This window comes from Myxine glutinosa, chromosome 4, assembly GCF_964187855.1.
Source record: "Myxine glutinosa chromosome 4, kmMyxGlut1.1, whole genome shotgun sequence".
NCBI classification, from domain to species: domain Eukaryota; kingdom Metazoa; phylum Chordata; class Myxini; order Myxiniformes; family Myxinidae; genus Myxine; species Myxine glutinosa.
The window spans coordinates 118563026-118585253 of NC_136264.1; the positions used below are offsets into that span (position 1 = coordinate 118563026).

Below are 22228 nucleotides of genomic sequence, written 5' to 3' on the forward strand. Positions count from 1 at the left end.
GTTTTCCGGACTTTTTTCCCCTAAACTCTCAATGCTAATGATTTCAAACTTGGTACCTGGTTTCCTCATGATAAGTTACAGATCAAGTTCGAACTTCACGACGTTTCGATCATTTTTGACAAAGTTATGGCACTTTGAACTTTGGTAATTTCCCCAACAGTTTTCCGGACTATAATTTGGAGTGCGGTAAGTCAAAGCTGTTAATATTCCTTGTTTTAACTCCAATTTACATTCTTTTTCCACTTTTAGTGAGAAGTAGGGTCTGTGCAACCATTCATAAACTTTATTTGGTGCAAATTGGATAATGTTTAGCCGAGTTACCTCAGACCGTGAGTTGTTAATTATATAATTCACACAGTGCAATACGTGCAGGTTGCTCCACAGAGCGACCTTGCAGGCTTATAAGTCCCCTACCGGGGTATACCCCGTAGGGGACTATAGGTTTGCACTCAGTCCCTCCATCTGTCGGTCCGTCAGTCCGTCACGCAAAGAACAGCTTTCCGGACTTTGTTTCTAAACTCTTAATGCTAATGATTTCAAACTTGGCACATGGTTTCCTCATGATAAGTTACAGATCAAGTTCGAACTTCATGACGTTTCGATAATTTTTGACAAAGTTATGGCACTTTGAACTTTGGTAATTTCCCCCAACAGTTTTCCGGACTATAATTTGGAGTGCGGTAGTCAAAGCTGTTAATATTCCTTGTTTTAACTCCAATTTACATTCTGTTTCCACTTTTAGTGAGAAGTAGGGGTCTGTGCAACCATTCATAAACTTTATTTGGTGCAAATTGGATAATTTTTAGCCGAGTTACCTCAGACCGGGAGTTGGTAATTATATAATTCACACATAGTGCAATACATGCAGGCTGCTCCACGGAGCGACCTTGCGGGCTTATTAGTCCCCTACCGGTGTTTTCCAGACGACAGACTGCCGGTAGGGGACATGTATTGCAGCTCAATACTCAGAATGCTTGTTGGACTGGGATTCAACTACAAATTCAGAAAGCTGGTGGTAAGCATGATAGGATGACCACCTTTGGAGGCCATTTTTCCCCACAGAGCAGGGGTTGGCTTTTTCGGGCACCGTGGTCCCCTTTTTGAAGCAATGTTTTACGGCCGGATGCTCTTCCTGCCACCAACCCTGTTAGTCGCCTCTTGCCACACACAGGGAATTACCAGTGAACTGGTACTCAATTTGCCAACCTCAGAAGGATGACAGGCTGAGTCAACCCCCCTGGCGTTAATTCAGCGATCGACCGGCATTCGAACCCAGTATCCTCGGATCCCAAGCCGGCACCCTAACCGCTAAGCTAACACCAGGCTAAGGATGGTTAGTATGAAAGTTGTAATTAATTAGTCATATCAAAGACTTTAAAAATGGTATGTGCTCCTTCCTTGCTTGAAAAGGATAGAGCACGGACAATCCCCATCGGTTGGCATCACTGAATTGAAAATATATAGAACACTCATACTCCGTGAAAAGTGTAGCCGCCGTGTTGCCATCTTGGTTAAGGGTACCTCACACCAAAAAATGTTTTTTACGGACGTCCACGGATGTTCTTTCTACGGCAGCGTTGCGATTTTTTGAGCAAAATCGTGAACACCTGGGAGAGGATTTTGCTTGACCATGACCGATTCACAGCGGTTTATTACGGTTTAGTATGGACTGCTACAGCTTCGTTGCGGATATACACAGTGGAGATACGGTGCCTCTACGTTTGCTTGCGGTTCCTTACCGTTCCCGGCCCAGAATATAAAAACGGGGGCCCCCCCGCCCTCCCCCCATTCTGCTGCTGACTTCCAAGGGGGCAAGACCTATCCAGGAGAGCCATGGACGGAGCACCCGCTGCCCAGAGAGTCCAAGGAGAGGGAGAATCCTTGCGGATGGTTAAGATGGCCTTACGGAGTCTTACGGTGGTGTTACGGCAGTTGCGGAAGCGTTGAGGAAGCGTTGCGGTCTCGATTTCCGTAGCACTGCCGTAATTGTCTTACGAGAGTTTTGGTCTGGACCAAAACTCTCGTAAGAAATTACGACCCCTCCCGGACGCTTAAGGATCCATACGAATGCTCCAGGAAGCGTTGAGGATGTCCCAGGTGCCACAAGGAATGCTCCCGGTTGTGCACGATTTTTACGCCGCAACACCGCCGTAAACGTCGTAACGACCCTGTAAGGCCGGTGTGACTGGGGTTTTAGCACGACTCGACTGACTCGCTTCGCGGATCTCGTTTGTTTTGAACGTGTCCCAGATTTTAAAAGCTCGGCTAATCTCTCGCTAATCTCGGCTAATCTCTCGCTAAAAAGCTAATCTCTCGCTAATCTTGGCTAATCTCTCGCTGAAAAGCTAATCTCTCGGCTGCTCACTCTGCCAACGATTTGGACCTACTTAATAAAGTTGATTACATTTAATCACTTTAGTTTGCATTATTTTGATACGTAATAAAAGGACAGCTAAATTCATGTTTTCAATTTTGACCAAAAACAAATCATTGTGAAATAATTTGGACAGACTCTTCGCAAGTTTCATGAAAATGTCCCGAGTTCTTCACGCTCCCAAATTAACAATATTTGTTCTCGAATTTTTTTTTGTGAAAAGGAAAGGATAAAGGAAAGTGTTGTAGTAACTGTGATAGGTTTCCGATTGAAAAACGATCGCCCAAAAGGTGAAAAAACGCAATCGCTTTTCGCTCTGAATTACGTGCAAACGCATGACTGATGACGGAAATCACCATCGCCCAGCATGGAGTGCCAACCAAGATGGCGCCCGGTAGCTACAATACCTGTGTGGTGTGAATGGCAATGGTCATTCTATATATTTTCAGTTCAGTGGTTGGCATCCACAGGGAGGAGGAAATTCCTCTTGAGAAAATGCCCCGCTGAGTACGTTGAGACAAGCGGTGCCATTGTTATGACGTCGCTGGTACCCAGAGTATCCCAGGAAATGACAGTTGTGACGGCATTTCCCCCAAGCTCAGTGGCTGTGTTAAGTGTTTGTCTCGTGTGTGTGTGTGTGTGTGTGTGTGTGTGTGTGTGTGTGTGTGTGTGTGTGTGTGTGTGTGTGTGTGTGTGTGTGTGTGTGCTCTACTACGAGCCTTAGCCCTATAAAAAAAAAATATATATATATATATAATTGATTTATAAAAACCATAACCAAAAGCCAAAGGACACTATAAATTCAAGTGTAATGAAATCCCAAAAATCTTCACTGGCAAAGGTAGAAAGAAGCAAAAGTAGAATTAAAAGTAGAAACAGAATGAAGAAGTTAAAAGTATTAAAGACAGAAGTAAAAAAAAAAACAAATAAGAGAGAATAAAAGTTGGCAAAGATAAACGTTTACAGCCCTTATTTATCCCCTGGATTAACCACTGAAGGAAGGGCGTCATGACATGGATACAAGTCAGCGATGGCTCGTGTTAGTTCACTCATGGCTTCACACCACGGTTGTGCTTACTGTGCTGTGCAGCTCCAGAGATCCTGGCACAGAAACCCTACAACAAAGCGGTGGATTGCTGGTCCATCGGCGTGATCGCCTACATCCTGTAAGTTTCTCGTGTGGCATTTGCACTTTCTTAATGATGTCCCTGCAAAACTTTGAGCACAATGCTTCATCAAATGTTAATTGCTAAAGTGAGTGAAGAATTGACAAAAGTTGCCACCCAACAAGGAAGTACCTCCCTCTTCCTTTTCACCATTTGATTGTTGATCCATTTTGACTCCCCTCTGCAGACTATGCATCCCCTGTCGATCGCCCCTAAGTTATTCTGAGGTTCAATACTGCATTTTTGTTGACACTAAAGTATATAATTGACCTCGAGGCCTCATCTCAAAATTTATTAACTCATTAAGTAGGCATCTACGGGTGTTTCAATACCCATTTTTGTTAACGACACCTATTTATAAGATTTCCAACACCTTTCCAGGTGTAAAAGCAGTAAAGTTGGAGATCCAAGCATGTTAAACCTGACTTTAATTGAATCAAGGCTATCTCGTGTTGATGAGATCCAGGTTTATTTCCACTGCTCCCAGTTGGATTAAGATTGCCAATTCGACAGTCAAGTGAGGTTGATGGGAGTGTGTGTGTGTGTGTGTGTGCGCGTGTGTGTGTGTGCGTGTCACAGGCTGTGCGGTTATCCACCATTTTACGATGAAAACGATGCTCGGCTCTTTGAGCAAATTCTTCGTGCCGAGTTCGAGTTTGATTCACCTTATTGGGACGACATCTCAGACTCTGGTATGAGCCGGCCCTGCCACTTCTGCCTCTCCTTTCTTGATTTCAATTCCTTTGCTTATCCCATTGTCTCCAAAGTATTCTGTCGCATCTATTTTAATCTTGCTTCCTTTTCATGGTACTCTTCTCGCTCCACGTGTCCAGCTCCATTTTCCACGTGTTTTACTTACTCACTTGGTTTGTTTCATTTGGTTCTACAATTATGCACTATATATCACATTCTGATTGATGTTCTCCCACAAAACCTCCTCAATTCAACGTGTTCTCTACTCCTCAACCCCAAAACTCTACTTTGATCCCATTCTTTATTACACACATTTTTGCATTTTCAGCCAAGGATTTTATCAGTGGCCTCATGGAGAAGGAACCCAGAATTCGATTCACCTGTGAAAAGGCCTTGCAGCATCCCTGGTATGACACTCGCCAACATGTGGAGGTGCTTTACCGTTGAACAGAGCCGCAGGAATTTAACAGAAAACATGTACAAATGTTTTCTTACCCCTTCACCATTTGCACACAGGATAGCAGGAGACACAGCTCTAGACAAGAACATTTACAGCTCAGTGAGTGAGCAGATTAAGAAGAACTTTGCCAAAAGTAAATGGAAGGTGAGCTGCTGGTGAAGTTTGAGGTTGGTCATTTGCATATTATTTAATTTTTATTTTGAAATAAGTGTACACTTGTTACTACATCCTGTAAGGGCCATCCTGGGAACATTTCAAACTGCTAGAACTGAAAGGCAGTTTATGTTTTCCTTTGGATACCTGATCACGAGACCGGTATCCCCTTTTTACCTTGCACTCACAAAACGAAAATCAGGGTTCGGCATCCGGTCGCGTACGTGTGTGTCTGCATTTTAAAACCTCATTTTCTCAGCAACCATTGGACCGATTGACACGAAATTTGACGATAGGAGCGCCTCCACCTGTATAATTTTTTTTTATTCATAATTATGACATCATAGGTCATGTGGTACAGGCACCATCTTGTAAAAACGTTGCACCTCTATATCTACGAAATCTCTTAGTGGGAAAAATTGAAACAAGGCTCATTGTTTAAGTACTCCCCAAGAGGAATAAGATATGTTAATAATGATGTCATTGGTGCCTTCATTATGACGTCATAATTTGACAAGTATAACGCTTGATTTGATTAGTAGGAAAAACATTTTTTCCTCTGCAACTGTTAGTCCGATGGACACCAAATTTTGACCATAGGAGCGCCTCCTCCTGTATAATTATAGTAATAATTATGATGTTATAGGTCACGTGGTATGGGCGCCATCTTGGATAAACTTCGCCCCTCTATATCTCTGAAACCGCTCCATGGAAAAAATTGAAACATGGCTCATTGTCAAGTACTCCCTATTGGGAATAAGATATGTTAACGATGATGTCATCGGCGCCTTCGTCATGACATCATACTTCGTTCGACAAGTATAACACTTCATCCGATCAGTATGAATTTTTTTTCTTTGCAACTGTCGGTCTGATTGACACGAAATTTTCACCATAGGAGAGCCTCCTCCTGTAGAATATTTTAATGATAATTACGACATCATAGGTCACGAGGTACAGGCGCCATCTTGGAAAAAAAACAAAAAGCATTGCACCTTTATTTCTCTGAAACCGCTCCATGGGAAAAATTGAAACGTGGCTCGTTGTAAACAACTCCGCATGGGGAATAAGTGTCATTAATGATGACGTCATTGGTGCCTTAATTATGACGTCATAATTCGACAGGGACAACGCAACGCTTCGTTTGATCAGTTTGAAATTTATTGAGCGTGATCTACGCAACAATTATATTAGAGAATGTAAATTTATGATGTCATCGCTCACGTGGTCTGGCAGCCATATTTGATCAAAGAAAAAAACCCTTCAAAAACAGAAGAGTTGGCTCGCACCAAGTTCTCTGCGCAGGGTAAGTTTTCTATGAATACCATCTAGTTATTTTTGTATCAAATACCATCGAGTACTGTATATTTTACAATAAATTGTTCATATTATTTGATATAATTAGCCATGTGATTTCCTCTGTCAATAGTATTTTCTCTGCATATAATTAGCCATTCTCTGCATTTCTCGGTGTACATTGCCTTTGAGAATCATGAATTGACAATAATTTATTCCAGCGTAGAATAATGATAAAATTCCATTGAAATATTAATTGTCCCTCATAATATCAGCAGCATCCGTAAAAGGCAAAAATGCTTCATGACTACACATGTAATTACATTTCTCTCTTCTTGAACGTATCAAACATAGTTTTGTTTCTGCAGAACATATTGTAATGTGTATTTAAAAGAGGTGGGGTGGGAGATTGGGATTCATCAGGTCTTCAAGACAAAAAGCCTCGTATTACTTTCTGTTGGATGAATATCACCAAGGAGGTGCCATAGGTCTGTCCTGCAGGCCTATGTCCTTGCCTTGATTATAAACCCCTGTTTGTTCACTCCCTCCCACCTCTCTCCCCCTACCCTCCTTCATTACCCACAACTACACATGAACCCAGTTACCCCCACTCCCACTCCACCCCATTCCATCAGGATCCAAAGGAATGGATTTTTGGTGCAGGCGATTACACTGCCTAAGGGGTACTGCTAATTATGGGGTCATCTGGAAAACATTTTGGCCCAAATGTTTGCCAAACGTCCATTTATAAACAGGGCACATACGGCCACTAAATGAGTTGTTGCACTGAGAGTCTCAGCTCATTAAGGGAATGCGCATAGGAGAGTGCAGGAGAGAGTGCACAAGAGTCAGCAGGACAAGATGAGGCTCGAAAGAGACGCGGACTTGGTGCGCTGTATCTCCTTCACACTCGACCAAACTTGCACACACTGTGTAGCCAATCCTACAAGCTGACCAGGTTTCACCACCCCCGACTTTAATCTCCCATTTTAATTTAACCATCCATCACTTCAGTTATTTTCTTCATTTACTCTCATCCTCCCACCTCCCCCTTTGTGTGCAAATAAGGCTTGCGGCAGTAGGTAAGGTAAAGCTTTTGTACATACTGTAAGGTTGTGTGTCTGTTGTGTGTACTGTTGTGTGTCTTATAATATAACCCTTCGGGAAATGTGCCCTCAGGTGGAATATAAACTTTTGTACATTTATTAACTGACATATGTTTAATATTTATTACAATTTTATTTAAAATTATTGTGTATAGATTAGTGTGGGGGGAGATGCCTTCTTTTCATAGTGAGAATGATGGAGCCAAAACGTAGGAAAAAAACTCGACCTCCCACCTTTAATTTTGAACAAGTCCGCTCCTCTCACCCCTAACGAAGGACAACTTCACTTTAAACATTGGTCATCTGAATCCTCACCTTGAAAAGGAATGGTGTTAAACCCTTAATCCTATCTCTGACTCTCCCCCCTCTCCTCCCTCCCTCCCCAAAATGAATGTAACAGTATGTTTATGACTTTAAATGCTTTATCTTCTGTATTGGAGTATTCAATATTGATAATGTTTATATCATATAATATTTAGCTCTTCTTGAATTGATATGTAAGGCCGTGGGATGAATGTTTTTCAGAAAATCAAAAATTTAATCATTTTCCTTGATAGGCCATGGAGGAATGCTCAAAAAAGACTTCCTTTTCCAGTTTTGTTCAATACCTCTGAGGCACTACACAATATACAGTTCATAATTTCTATAAAAATGCAGTCACAATAATGTTGTTCTTTTTGGCAAAACTTGCACATAAAGGAGGAATCTGTGAACAAACGACAAACGTATGACACAAGAAAAATTGAAATCGCTGTGTACATGGATGGATATTATATTGATGAATTATCTTGAATAACGAGTGATGGACAGTCTAGTTGTTGGGGTTGCTACCCTAACACCACTGGCACTCTTCCATCGCTCAGCACACTGTCTACATTTCATCCAAGAGCTCAAGGAAAATGATGAAATTTCTGATATTGTCGACCGGCAGACATGCATACAACACTCCATGTTGCGAACTCTGCTCTGCATGTACAGACAAAGATGTAAACACGTCGTGCCGATTTTATTTCCGTTGTGTGTGTTGTTTGCCACTGTATATGATTGGTCAATAACATAGTCTTTTCATGCGTTGTTTTTTGACCAATCAAGTACGCCGTGATAATCTTTTCATGTGTTGTTTTATGACCAATCAAGTATGTCGTGATAGTCTTGTCATGCATTGTTTTTTCACCAATCAAGTATGCCGTGATAGTCTTTTCCTCCATTGTTTTTTGACCAATCAAGTATACCATGATAGTCTTGTCATGCATTGTTTTTGACCAATCAATTATGCCGTGATAGTCTGTTCATGCATTCTGTTGGGAGTCTTTTGGTGGGAGTCAACAGTCTGTTGGGAGCCGTTGGTGAGGTATGTGGATTGACAAAAGGACCACCGAGGCACTCGGAAACATGGCGGTGGGATGATGAACTTGGAAAGAAGATTGACAAGAAGAGGAAGAAGTTCAAGGAGTGGCAGAAGGCGAAGGGTACGGGGGCAGAAAAGGCAGAGCATGAAAGTTATAAGGCAGCCAAGAAGGCTGCAAAGAAAGAGGCAGCAAAGGCGCAGGAGGCATGTAGGAAAATGTTCGGAGAACGGTTGGATTTGGAAGAGGGTCAGAGAGCGGTATTCAGGATTGCAAAGCAGATAACGAAAGAGAGGTGTGATGTGATGGGGGTGTGTTGCTTGAAGGATGAAGTGGGACAAATCGTTGTGGACCCAGATGGAATTAAAGGAAGATGGAAGAGATATATGGAAATACTGTTGAATGCAGAGAATGAATGGGATGGCAACATAGAGAGTAACCCAGTTTTAGGACTGGCAGAGAAGATAACCGAGAAGGAAGTTGAGGAAGCGATAAAAGCAATGAAGAGTAGAAAAGCAGGAGGGCCGACGGGAGTTGTGGGAGATATGTTGAAGGCAGCGGGAAATTGGGGCGTGAAGAGAATGACAGAGATCTGCAATCTGGTGGTGAAAGAAGGCCGCATTCCAGTGGCTTGGGAACTGAGTACCCTCGTCCCTCTATACAAGGGGAAAGGTGACCCTCTGGAGTGTGGCTCGTATCGAGCGATAAAGTTATTGGAGCATGGAATGAAGGTATTGGAAAGGGTGTTGGAGAGGAGAAAAAGGAAAAAAGTAAAGATTGACGAAATGCAGTTTGGATTTATTCCAGGAAGAGGAACGACAGACGCACTTTTTCTTGTGAGGCAGTTGCAGGAGAAGTACATGGAGAAGAGGAAGAAGTTGTTTCGTGGGTTTGTTGATCTGGAGAAAGCATTCGATAGGGTTCCACGTGAAGTAGTGACATGGGCATTGAGGAAGTTAGGAGTGGAGGAATGGTTGATCAGAGTAGTGATGGCAATGTACAAAAGAGTGCGCACAGCTGTAAGGACGAAGGACGGGAACAGTGGTGAGTTTGAGGTGAACGGAGTGCATCAGGGGTCGGTACTAAGCAGGGCCGTCTTAAGGCATGGGCACACTGGGCAGTTGCCCAGGGGCCCCACGTTGCCCAGGGGCCCCATGATTCTAGGGGCACCATGCTGCCATATTGTTCATGAGAGTTCTCTTGGCAGAGTGGATAATTACTCGACGTCTCGCTGGAAAGGCCTGGGATTAAGTTACGAAATAAGACTGTAGCAGATTACATTTCATTTTATATGCAAATGGTATAGTATGCATCAACCTCAACCATCAACCATATATTTCATTAAGATTTCCACTAATTTATTCACTGTGTAAAATATGAAACAAGTTTCACTGCGCATCCCGATTGCCATTTGTTGAATGACGTCACGCACTTATCTCAAATTTATTCTAACAATCACCATCAGCATTTCACAGCGCCAACTATTTGTCTTGTCACTTTTTTGAATTGTGAATAGTGAGCATCTTCCATTCTCATATAATAAGGTATGTACAGCTTAAATTCGTTGTCAATTATAATGCATTAACATCCAATATTTGCCAAAATGATTGTCAAAGTGTCCACTGGGCACGAAGAATTGAGTTTATCCTAATCGTGTCGTTCACCAGAGGCCAGACCTGAGAGAGCACATATATATATTCTTTCCTTTTCGTTTCTCTTTTTGTTTATCAATCTGTCTGTTAATATAAATATTTAATATATATATATATATATATATATATATATATATATATATATATATATATATATATACATATATAAAAGAAACTTTTTGTTTGTTGGTTTGTTTGTTTGTCTGCGCGCGCTAATCTCCTAAACAGTGAAAGATAGGAAGAAACTTCTCATGCAAAATCTGTCGGGACGGGCCCGGGAAGGTTATAGGCTAGGTGGCGAGACCGGTCGAGGCCGCTTTGGCCGGGCTGGGCCCATTTCGCAATTAAAAGCTGAGCTGAATTATAATAGTCAATCTTCTACGGCCGCAAGTAAAAGCTGAATTATAATAGTAAATTCATTCAAAAAGAACCAAAAATGTCGGGACGGCCCCGGGAAGGTTATATGCTAGGTGGCGAGGCCGGTTGAGGCCGCCTCAGCCGGGATGGGCCCATTTCGCAATTAAAAGCTGAGCTGAATTATAGTAGTCAATCTTCCACAGCCGCGAGTAAAAGCTGAATTATAGTATTAAAAAAGAACCCAAAATGTCGGGACGGCCCCGGGAAGGTTATATGCTAGGTGGCGAGGCCGGTTGAGGCCGCCTCAGCCGGGATGGGCCCATTTCGCAATTAAAAGCTGAGCTGAATTATAGTAGTCAATCTTCCACAGCCGCGAGTAAAAGCTGAATTATAGTATTCAAAAAGAACCCAAAATGTCGGGACGGGTCCTGGGAAGGTTATAGGCTAGGTGGCGAGGCCGGTTGAGGCCGCTTTGGCCGGGCTGGACCCATTTCACAAATAAAAGCTGAGCTGAATTGTAGAACTCAATCTTCTATGGCTGCGAGTAAAAGCTGAATTATAGTAGTAAATTCATTCAAAAAGAACCCGGGCAACGCCGGGTGCTTTCGGCTAGTACACTATAAATAAAATTTAAAAATACTTCTATTTTTTCTAGGTGGATAACCCTTTGAGCAGAAATGAAGCGTACTTTAATAAGTGGAGCACAGATAAGGAAAAGAGCTGCAGAGGAGAAGGCGAAAATTAGCAAACTTCCAAAGTTAACAACTTGGTTCGATCCTGCTACTGGTACTGCTCCTCCAAATACAGCTTCGCCATCTACATCCACTCTTGCATCCAATCATCCGGTTCCAGACATATCATTACCTGCTCCTGCTGCTGGAGACATTCCACAAGAGGAAATACACAAATCTGTTACGTCAAAGGAGTGTGCGATTCACGTCACAGATGTGACAGATCCCCGGCTATGGAACATTAAGAACACCAAAACAGTGGATTACTGGATTCGTAGTGGGCCGAAATCATGTCAGAATCATGATTGCAAACTTTCAAACTCGCGCCAAGTGTACGACGGAGCCGCAGGAGGGAGATCTCAGACAAGGTATTTATCAAAGAATGTGTTCACACGTGAACTGCGGGATGGCGAGTGTGTAAAACGCGAATGGCTACTCTATTCATCATCCCAAGTTTCTTTGTACTGCTTTGGATGTCGCCTATTGTCCAAGAACGAATCACCCTTTGCTACATCAGGAATCAATGACTGGAAACACAGCAATCTTATTGTAGAACATGAAAATGGAAAAGAACATTGCAAGTGCATGATGGCATATTTGATTCGGCATAAAGAAACTGGATGTGTAGATTCTTTATTAATCGAACATCAGCGCTCAGAGCAGGAGTACTGGCATAAAGTGTTGACATGTGTGGTTTCTGTCATTCGCTTTCTTGCCTCCAGAGGTTTGTCATTTCTTGGAGAGAATGAAACTATTGGGTCGGCAAAAAATGGAAACTTTTTAGGTATTCTAGAGCTGTTGAGTGAATTTGACCCTTTTTTGGAAGAGCATCTCAAACTGCATGGAAATGCTGGAAAGGGGAACACATCGTATCTATCGGAAACATTTTTATTTATTTTTATTTTTTTGTATACAAGATCGAGGCTCGTGAAAGAGCGAACATTAATCACACAGAAAGACAAACCGACACATAAAACATATAACATAAACATATAACATAAAACATAAAACATAAACATCGGGAGCGGTAGACAAGATGGAGAGAGAGGGGGAAGGACACAAACACAACATTTGAGAGCAGGGACCGAGAGACATGGAGACATCGAGAGATCTGTGAGAGGGAGGGAGCTTTGGGGGGGGGCATGGGAATGGGGGTGGCATGGGAAGGGGGGGGGTGGGAGAGGTATAAAACATATGGACACTGCCGGGACTTCCAGGAAAGAAGTTCGAATTTCCAACAATGTGGATCTGGGGTGAATTAGCGGGGGTAGAAAAGATCAAGGTTTTGGATGGGGGAAGATAAGAGATGGTGGTGAACAGCTGTTTTAAAGACCTGGAGGGAGGAGTGGGATTGAAGGGAGTGAGGGAGTTTGTTCCAGAGGCGGGAGAAAAGAGGAATGAAAGAGTGAAGGTGAGCAGACAGCCGAGATTTCGGCAGTTTAACCATCAGAGGGTTGCTGGCAGATCTTGTGCGACCTGTAGGAATATTTGGGGGACAGAGCACAGAGAGAGCTGGGGGTGCAAGGCCGGAGAGGAGTCGGAAGAAGACAGAAAGACCACCTAGCTGCCTGCGGTGAGTGAGTGAAAGGCCCTCAGACATAGCTTCATCGCGGGAGATTCCAATAATTCTGAAAGCTTTGGTTTCAACAGCGTGAAGCCGAGCTAGGTGTGAGGCAGGAGCACCGGCCCATAGGGGAGAACAGTATTCCATTGAGCTGCGGATGAAAGCCTTGTATGTGGTGAGGAGCTCAGGTGTGCCGAGGAAGGACTTCGCACGACGGAGGATGCCCAGTCGGCGACTGGCTTTGGAGGCCAGCTTGGAAATGTGGTTTTCCCAAGAAAGATCATGGCAGATAGTGAGACCCAAAAGCTTGAGCGACAGAACTTCTTGGAGAGGATTGTTGAGAAAGTAGATGGGAGGGTTGTCCAGTCGATCTTTTCGGAGAGACAGAGTAAGAGTGTGAGATTTGTCAAGATTGAAAGACATGTTCCACTTGTTTGACCAGTCTGTGATTTTGTCCAAGTCTTCAGAGAGTGAGGAGGCTGCAGACTGCCGATCTGAGGGAAGAGGAATGGAGCGGCAGAGAGTGGAGTCATCAGCAAAGAGATAGAGAGGATTTTCCAGAGAGTCGGAGAGATCATTGATAAAGACCAGAAAAAGCACAGGGCCCAGAACACTGCCTTGGGGAACTCCAGCCTGAACAGGAAGGGGAGATGAGAGAAATCCATTCAGGGCCACTCATTGACTACGACCAGAGAGGAAGTCCGCAAGCCATGCATGGAGATTTCCATGGATACCATAGGAGGAGAGTTTGGTGAGCAGAGCTGGGTGCCAGACCATATCGAAGGCACGTGATATGTCAAGGGAGACAGCTCTGATTTCCTGTTTGGCATTGAGGACCTCCATCCATTGTTGAGACAGCAGAAGCAGCATGTCCAGAGTAGAGTGACCTGGTCTGAAACCAAATTGATGATCAGAGATCAAGCCATTGAAGAAGAGGAAAGATTTCATATCTGAGGCAATGATGGATTCCATGACTTTGCTGATAATTGGGAGCAGGCTGATTGGTCTGTAGTTGCAAGGATCTGTTTTTGCACCTTTTTTGTGTAAAGCGGTAATGTTTGCTGATTTCCAGGATGCTGGCAGATGACCTTGAGCAAAGAGAGGGTGAAAAGAACAGAGAGAGGGTGAGATAGAGCGGCAGAGCAGGATTTTAGGAACCGTGGGCTGATGCCGTCTGGTCCAGTTGCAGAATCAGAGTCGAGGTTAGACAAAAACTCCTCCACCTTGTCAGGAGAGAAGGACACAGAGTCCAGGAGCAGTTGGGTTCGACTGGGAAAGGTGGGAACAGAGAGAGATGGGTTTGGGACGAAAGATTTTGAGGCAAACATAGAGTTGAGGCATTCGGCTTTGTCATGTGCGATGTCAACTGTGTGGCCATTTGAGGTAAGGGAGGGGATGGAGGGGGAACAAACACCAGAAACGGATTTGACCAGACGCCACCAGGATTTGGAGGAAGGAGACAGGTTTGAGAGTTCATTCTTCAGTGTGGAGAGATAGTGCTTCCTGGCACTCCTGAGGGTAGACACACACTTGTTCCGAGCTTGGTGGAAGGAACTGAGATTGCCTTCAGTTGGATTAGCCTTCCAAGAGGCAACGGCAAGTTGTTTCAGGGCAACTGCCTCATCACAAGATTCAGTGTACCATGGACGGGAGGAAGGGTAAGACAACTGAAGACGAGATGTGATAAATCTGTGCATGAGAGAGAGCAGTTTGCTTTGGAAGAATTCCCAGGAAGAATTGATGTCAGAGGCAGTGGAGATGGGAGACCAATCCAGACGATTGATGGCTGCTTGAAGACCGTCACAGTCAGCCTGAGTGAAATGCCAGACTCGTCGAAGCTGAGGAGGCTCTCTGAGAATGGCCAGAGAGATGTCCACTTTGACAAGCACATGATCAGAAGAACCGATTGGAGCAGAAGAAGAGCAGCAGACATTAGCAGGGAAGTTTGTCATAACCAAGTCTAGAAGAGAAGATACTCCATTGGCTGAGATCCGGGTCGGGAAATTGACAGATTGTGTCAATCCCAGTGAGTCACAGAAGTCCTTTGCTGAGGTGCCATGACTGGTGAGAGAGGAACCCACACCCAACCAGCTGGCATGATGACAGTTGAAGTCACCACATATGAGGAAGAGAGAGTTGGGATGAGTTGATAGAAGTTGGTCCATGTTGTCAGACAGTGAAATGTAAATGGAGTCACCACTGTTTGGAGGACGGTACAGAACACATATGAACAAAAGGTGGGAGCGGAGAGGAAGCCGTAGCCAGAGGTACTCCTGGGGGTGAGGAGGAGAGAGGGCAGTGCAAGGAGAGTGAGGAAGAGAGTTTTTGATAAAGATAGCCACCCCACCACCAGGACGAGGCTCAGGTCTATCATACCAGAGGAGGGAGTAACCAGGAAGAGATATTAAGGAATCAGACATCTTGAAGGAGGAAAGTCTCTGTTAAGCAGATCAAGTCTGGATTGTCAGAAGCAACCTGTATGGAGAGATCAGTCAGGTTTGAGCGAAGGCCCCGGATGTTTGAGGTCCATACCGTTAATGAAGAGAGAGGGGGAGCATCGGGTACAGGACAGGGGAGGGGAGGAGTAGGGTAAGATGAAGGATGAGAGGGGGAGGTAGGAAGAGCAGTTGATAGTGTGTCAGAGATTACAGAAGAGTTCCAAGAAAGGGAAGGATGAGGAGGATGAAAGGTTTGATGGTGAAGGGATGAGACACAGTGAGGGGTTCTTTGAGGGGGGGCAGAGAAAAGTAGAAGGTTGGGGGGGGTGGAGGTATGAGATAGAAGGGAGACGAAGTGGGGAGGAGGCAGCCTTGAGGAGGAGGGGGGAGGAGGGAGAATTGGAGAGGAATGGTATGGGGGGAGATTTGAATGGGAGGGGTTGGGGGAGAGTTTTGAAGGGGAGGAGTGAGGGGGGAGTTTAGGAGGGGAGTGACAAGGGGGGAGTTTAGGAGGGGAGGGACAAGGGGGGAGTTTAGGAGTGGAGGGGCAAGGGGGGAGTTTAGGAGTGTAGGGGCAAGGGGGGGATTTGGAGGGGAGGGGCAAGGGGGGAGCTTAGGAGGGGAAGGGCAAGGAGGGAGTCAAGGAGTGGAGGGGCAAGGGGGGAGTTTAGGGGTGGAGGGGCAAGGGGGGAGTTTCGGAGTGGAGGGGCAAGGGGGGAGTTTAGGAGTGTAGGGGCAAGGGGGGAGTTTCGGAGTGTAGGTGCAAGGGGGGGGATTTGGAGGGGAGGGGCTAGAGGGGAGTTTCGAAAGTGGATGATTAATGAAAGACGAACATTGATAACAAATTGGGTTTGTTGTGATTTTCAAGTTAGCAATCCGATTCAGAACGATGGAGGAGGGGTGGAATGAATGTGAATTTAGACCATGTAGTGAGGGAGACGTATAAGAGATTGAATTTCTTTTTTTTGACGTGGAATGAGATGGAGAGGAATTTGAAAAAAGCCTTTTAAATAGGAAGAAAAACAGCGTGTTGTAATATACCATTGAATAAAACACTGAAGGGGAAAGTTTATACATATTTAAATAATATTAAAACAGAACCGTAAACAATCTTATATGCACAAAGTACCAACAGGGGGAGAGCCGAGAGGGACCACCACGAGTCACGTGGACAGGGCAAAAGGTGGATGGCAAGGAGATAATGGGGGCGGGCGGCGGGGCGAACAGCACACCTGAACAGAAAGTACAGGATGAGACAAAGCACACGTGGAGAAAGGAAAATAAATGTTTTTTTTTTTGTTTGTTTTTTTTGGGGGGGGGGGGGGTGGGGGTATTTTAAATAAATGTATTTAAAACGTTAGACAAAGAGTATTATGTTCGGGGTAGAAGGGAAAAAACTAAGAGCCAAGCAAAACACGATGTAGGGGACTTAAGTAAACAAGCACCGATGGGGGTACAAGGCAGCACACGAGGAGCAGAACACGATGAATTAATTACGAGTTACAGGAAATTCAAACCAAAACTAACTATAAACAAACAATAACGCATGGACGATAAAATAGCGAGTTGAAATTTGACAAACACACGAATGAAAAAATAACCGCTTTGGATGCCCGGAGAGAACCAGGCCTCAAGGTCGGAAGCTTCAACAACTAGGCCGCGTGGCGCGAAATACTCGACTATTTTTTACAGGTATGAAAGATTAACACCGATAATATAATCTTCCGAGGGACACGCAAAAGGTACACACACGTAAGATAAATACAGTTTCGACAAAAATACAAATGTGACAATTACTGAGGAATTTATTGAATTAATGGGTCAACATGTTCTTTGTGATATTCAGGAAGAAATAAAAGAGTCAAAGTATTATTCAATAAGTGTGGATTCCACTCCAGACATCTCACACATTGATCAACTGACATTTACCACCCGGTACATTCGAGGATGTGAGCCTGTGGAGCGTTTCATCAAGTTCATCCCCATCTTTTCTCATGGAGCAAAGAATCTAGCAGACACTGTTGTGGATTTCCTGAATGGGAACAAAATTCCGCCATCAAACTGCCGTGGTCAGTCGTATGACAATGCCTCAAATATGTCTGGACGCTATACTGGATTGCTGGCACGGATCCGTCAACTGAATGAGTTCGCCATCTATGTCCCCTGTGCTGGACACAGCCTGAACTTAGTGGGAGTAAAAGCGGCAGAGTGTTGTCTACAGATTGTAAAATTCTTTGACTTTGTTCAGCGTCTGTATTCCTTTTTCTCGGCTTCTACACATCGACGGAATGTTTTGGCATCATCTTGAGGAAAAGATCATATTGTGGTCAAGCGTCTGTCTGACACGAGATGGTCGTCACATTTTGATGCTGTCCATGCTCTGCATAGAGGTTTCGAGAAAATTAATCATGCACTGGATTCGGTATCAGCTGACACTGACCAGGAAGTGAACACAAGGCGAGAGGCAGAAGGATTGAGCGAGAAAATAGAGAACCTGGAAACGATTTTTCTGACAATTCTTTGGAACGACATTCTCTAAAGAGTGAGCAAAACAAGTAAGGTCCTGCAGTCAAAAGATGTGGACTTACTTGTTGCCATGAATCTTCTTGAGTCTCTGAAAACGTATCTTCAGGAAATTAGAGACAAATTTAGTGAATATGAACTGAAGGCCATGAGTAGGTGTCCAGATTCGGATTACAGCGATGTGAAGAAACGGGTGCGAAAGCGAAGTGTATGTCTTACTACATATGATGGATCAGAAGAACAGATACTTCTAAACAAAAGTGAAAAGTTCAGGGTGGAAACATTCCTTCCTGTTCTGGACTCTCTGAACTCCGACCTGACAAAAGGTGCAGATGATTATTCATGGATGCGAAATCTGTTTTCCTTCTTCAGTCAATTGAAAACGATTGGTTCTGATGAGTTAAACAAAAAGTGTGAACACTTGGCTAATGTGTATCACAAAGACCTTGATTATCGTGACCTTCTAAATGAATGCCAGCAACTCAAGCACTATATGGTTCTTGATGACAATTGTGAGACTCTTTCTGCGTTGCACAGAAAAATAATTTCAGACAACTTGAAATCTGTGTTTCCCAATGTTGAAATTGCACTCAGAGTGTTCATGTGCATGAGGGTGACCAACTGTACAGGGGAACGTTCATTTTCAAGATTGAAGCTTACAAAGAATCAGCTTCGCAGCGCAACGCGGCAGCAGCGTTTGAACTGGCTTTCACTCATGTGCATGGAAAATGACATCCTGAAGACCATTGACTTCAAGCCAATTATAAATCAATTCTCTGCAAAGAAATTTGGCAAACGTTTGCATAATAATAAATAATTCATACTGTACCATCTCCGTCTGTACGGTGGACCAATTATTATTATTTATATGTTGAAATGTTTTTTTTTTTCAAGGCTTATGTTATATTGTTCAAAAGTTTGTGTTGATTAATCTTCGCTTTACAACATGTTTTTTTAATGTTTAAACATTGATTTTGTTGAAAGTACCAATACATCTATAGGTTTAATTTTATTGACCGTTTACATTTTTATTCCCGTGGGTGGGTGGGAAGGGGCCCCAGTGGATTGCTTTGCCCAGGGCCCACAATGCTCTTAAGACGGCCCTGGTACTAAGTCCACTACTATTTGTAGCTGTGATGGAGGTGCTGGCTCGGAACGTAAAGGAGGGTTTACCGTGGGAGTTGTTGTATGCAGACGATCTGGTGTTGATTGCAGAAAGTATGGATGGACTGAAGGAGAAGATGAACAAGTGGAAGGAATGTATGGAGACAAAAGGTCTGAAGGTGAATATCGGAAAAACGAAGGTGATGGCAAGTGGTAAAGCATGTGGTGAGGTGGAAAGAACTGGGAAGTGGCTGTGTGCTGTGTGCAGGAAGGGTGTTGGAGTGAATTCCATTCAATGTACAATGTGCGCTGAGTGGGTTCATCAAAAATGTAGTGGTTTGAGAGGGTCATTAACCAGTGTGGCAGCTACATTCAAGTGTATGGTGTGCACAGAGGGAGCTGCAGATGGAGGAAATGTTGAGTTGGATCTTGGAGACGGCGGGAAACTGGAAGGTGTGAAAACATTTTGTTACCTAGGAGACATGCTGAATCGAGAAGGTGGATCAGACTCGGCAACGGTTGCTCGAATGAGATGTGCATGGAAGAAGTTTCGGGAACTGAGTGGCATGCTGATGAGGAGGGGAGTGTCGTTGAAGCTGAAGGGAAAGGTGTTTGCTGCATGTGTGAGAAGTATTATGATTTATGGGAGCGAGACATGGGTAATGAACGTAGAGCAGCAATGAAGGCTAGAAAGGGTGGAAATGCAAATGGTTCGGTGGATGTGTGGAGTATCGTTGAGAGAGAGGAAGACAAATGATGAATTGCGAAAGATGATGGGAATAGAGCCTGTGATGGATGCTGTGAAGAGAAACAGTTTGAGATGGTTTGGTCATGTGTTGAGGAAGGATGAAAGTGACTGGTTGAGAAGAGTGATGGAAATGAATGTAGAAGGAAGTAGAGGATGGGGAAGACCGAGAAAGTCATGGCTAAAGATGGTCGAAGAAGAAATGTGGGCAAGGGGGTTAACAAGGAGAGATGCAGAAAATAGGGCAAAATGGAGAAGATTGTCATGGGGACCGCAAGGCTAACCCCTGCTCTTGCAGGGAAAATGGCCTTAAAATGCCTGTTGTTGTTGTTGTAGTCTGTTCATGCATTGTTTTTTGACCAATCATGTATGCCGTGATAGCCTTTTCATGCATTGTTTTTTGACAAATCATGTATGCCGTGAAAGTCTTTTCATGCGTTGTTTTTTGACCAATCAAGTATGCTGTGACAGTCTTTTCATGCATTGTTTTTTGACCAATCATGTATTCCCAATGTTGAAATTGCACTGGATAGTCTTTTCATGCATTGTTTTTTGACCAATCATGTATGCCGTGATAGTCTTTTCATGCATTGTTTTTTGACCAATCATGTATGCCGTGATAGTCTTTTCATGCGTTATTTTTTGTCTAATCAAGTTTGCTGTGACAATCTTTTCATGCATTGTTTTTTGACCAATCAAGTATGCCGTGATAGTCTTTTCATGCATTGTTTTTTGACCAATCAAGTATGCCGTGATAGTCTTTTCATGCGTTGTTTTTGACCAATCATGTAAGCCATGATAGTCTTTTCATGAGTTGTTTTTTGACCAATCAAATATGTCGTGGAAGTCTTTTCATGCTTTATTTTTTGACCAATCAGGTATGCCGTAGAAGTCTTTTCATACTTTGTTTTTCATGCTCATGGCCCAGATATATATAAAGTATGTTTTCACAATTGAGTAGATCTTTAGCCTGATAATCTGAGCAAATTCTAAATTCCCTTAAAAAGACTGTGACCACACACTATAGTTTTCCTTAATCGTACTAGACAACAGAATAGCATTTAATATGGGCTATACATTGCTTTCAAAAATAACCTCGCCATTCTTTCTCTAGCATTCTCCGACGAGATGGCACAGAGCTCCGACACTTGCCTTTGAGCTGTCTAGTCTGGGTTAAATTCTCAGCCGGAATGCAATCAGTCAAATTGGGCATGGCAATGTATCACAAAGTACACCATCCTTCGGATGGTTGTTAATCTGGGTGTACCATCCGCTTGCATTCGTATTGTGGGTGAGTTATCATTGGCACCCAGACCAAATTCCCATTCTTGCCGCCTGCAGTCGAATGTCAGAAATGGCCGGCTGGTTTGTGAAGACCTTGGCCCAAAAAGGTTCCCCAACTGACCCCACAAACGGTTGAGAATAATTGCGGCCATTGAAGTTGAATCCGTAGTCGTCATTCCCGTCATCCAAGCACAACTGGTGTTTTACAAATGTGCAGCATTCGAAGGGTTAAATACAAATCACAGTGAGATTACACTGACATCTTGACAGTACCGTCCTAAATTTAACGCAAGGCGGAAGCTATTCGGTTACAACCTCTTGTCAAATACAAATCATGTTTCCTCCAAAACCTAATGGACCTTAAGTCGCAGAGTAAATCACAAATCATGTATTTTTTCCTGTTCTTCACATTATGACAATTTCTAACCAAATTTGTTTCATGCTTTCCTCCCCTCTCGGTAATTTCATGGTGATTGATTTCCTGGCAGCGTGCATTCAATGCCACAGCTGTGGTAAGGCATATGCGGCGCTTGCACCTAGAGACTGGGCCAGATGGTGCGGGTCCAAACCCTCCTCCCAGCCCGAATCACATGGCTGTCCCTGCTGCCCCAGGTCTTGCTCCTAACTGTGAGTTTTTTTTTTGTTTGTTTTTTTCTCTTCCCAGCTACTTGGACTTCTACTACATTAGTGAAACATGATGGTGTGGAGGAAACTGTCTTGCGAATCCAGTAAGGATTAAGTGTGACCCAGTCTGTGTTGTTTAACATTCACCAGCCAGGTTAGAATCCTCTTCAAGAGCAGGTGCCAACAGAAACTTTTTGCTTCCTTGGAAACACGACTGCTGGCCCAAAACGGAAGTTATTTTCTCTCAAATTGTGCTTTAAATGCAAATGACAGGCTGTGATTGCACTGAAAAACAAATCACTTCCTTGCATTCCAGGCTGCAAATAGGTTTTTCCATAATACATTATTATGTAATGCTATTGATGGAGAAAAGTGCATGGAAACTCCCAGTTAAAGCAGGGCTGTTGATGGTGCTGGCAACATCACAATCAGGCATCTTACCTGCCAGCAATAATGTTGGTATCCCTTGTGAAGTAGGCAATCCAATTCACTAGATGGACAGATGAACACGTCAATAGTTGTACCTACTTCATATGGGGGAACAATTCTCAGTGGTGTGTTGGTTAGAGCATCCGCTCTGTGTCTGGGTGGTTGGCAGTTCAAAAGCCGGAC

The 22228-nt window shown here is 43.7% G+C and overlaps 1 protein-coding gene across 2 annotated transcripts in view; it reads left to right on the forward strand.

Annotated features, from left to right (window-relative positions):
* LOC137425127 (calcium/calmodulin-dependent protein kinase type 1D) overlaps positions 1–22228 on the forward strand; it is a 178487-nt gene that overhangs the window by 151154 nt on the left and 5105 nt on the right. For both annotated transcript variants that reach the window (XM_068113246.2, XM_068113247.2), the window contains 5 exons: positions 3465–3540; positions 4120–4232; positions 4562–4640; positions 4750–4837; positions 21481–21619. In XM_068113246.2, coding sequence (XP_067969347.1) covers positions 3465–3540; positions 4120–4232; positions 4562–4640; positions 4750–4837; positions 21481–21619 — 495 coding nt within the window. The remainder of the gene's footprint in view (positions 1–3464; positions 3541–4119; positions 4233–4561; positions 4641–4749; positions 4838–21480; positions 21620–22228) is intronic.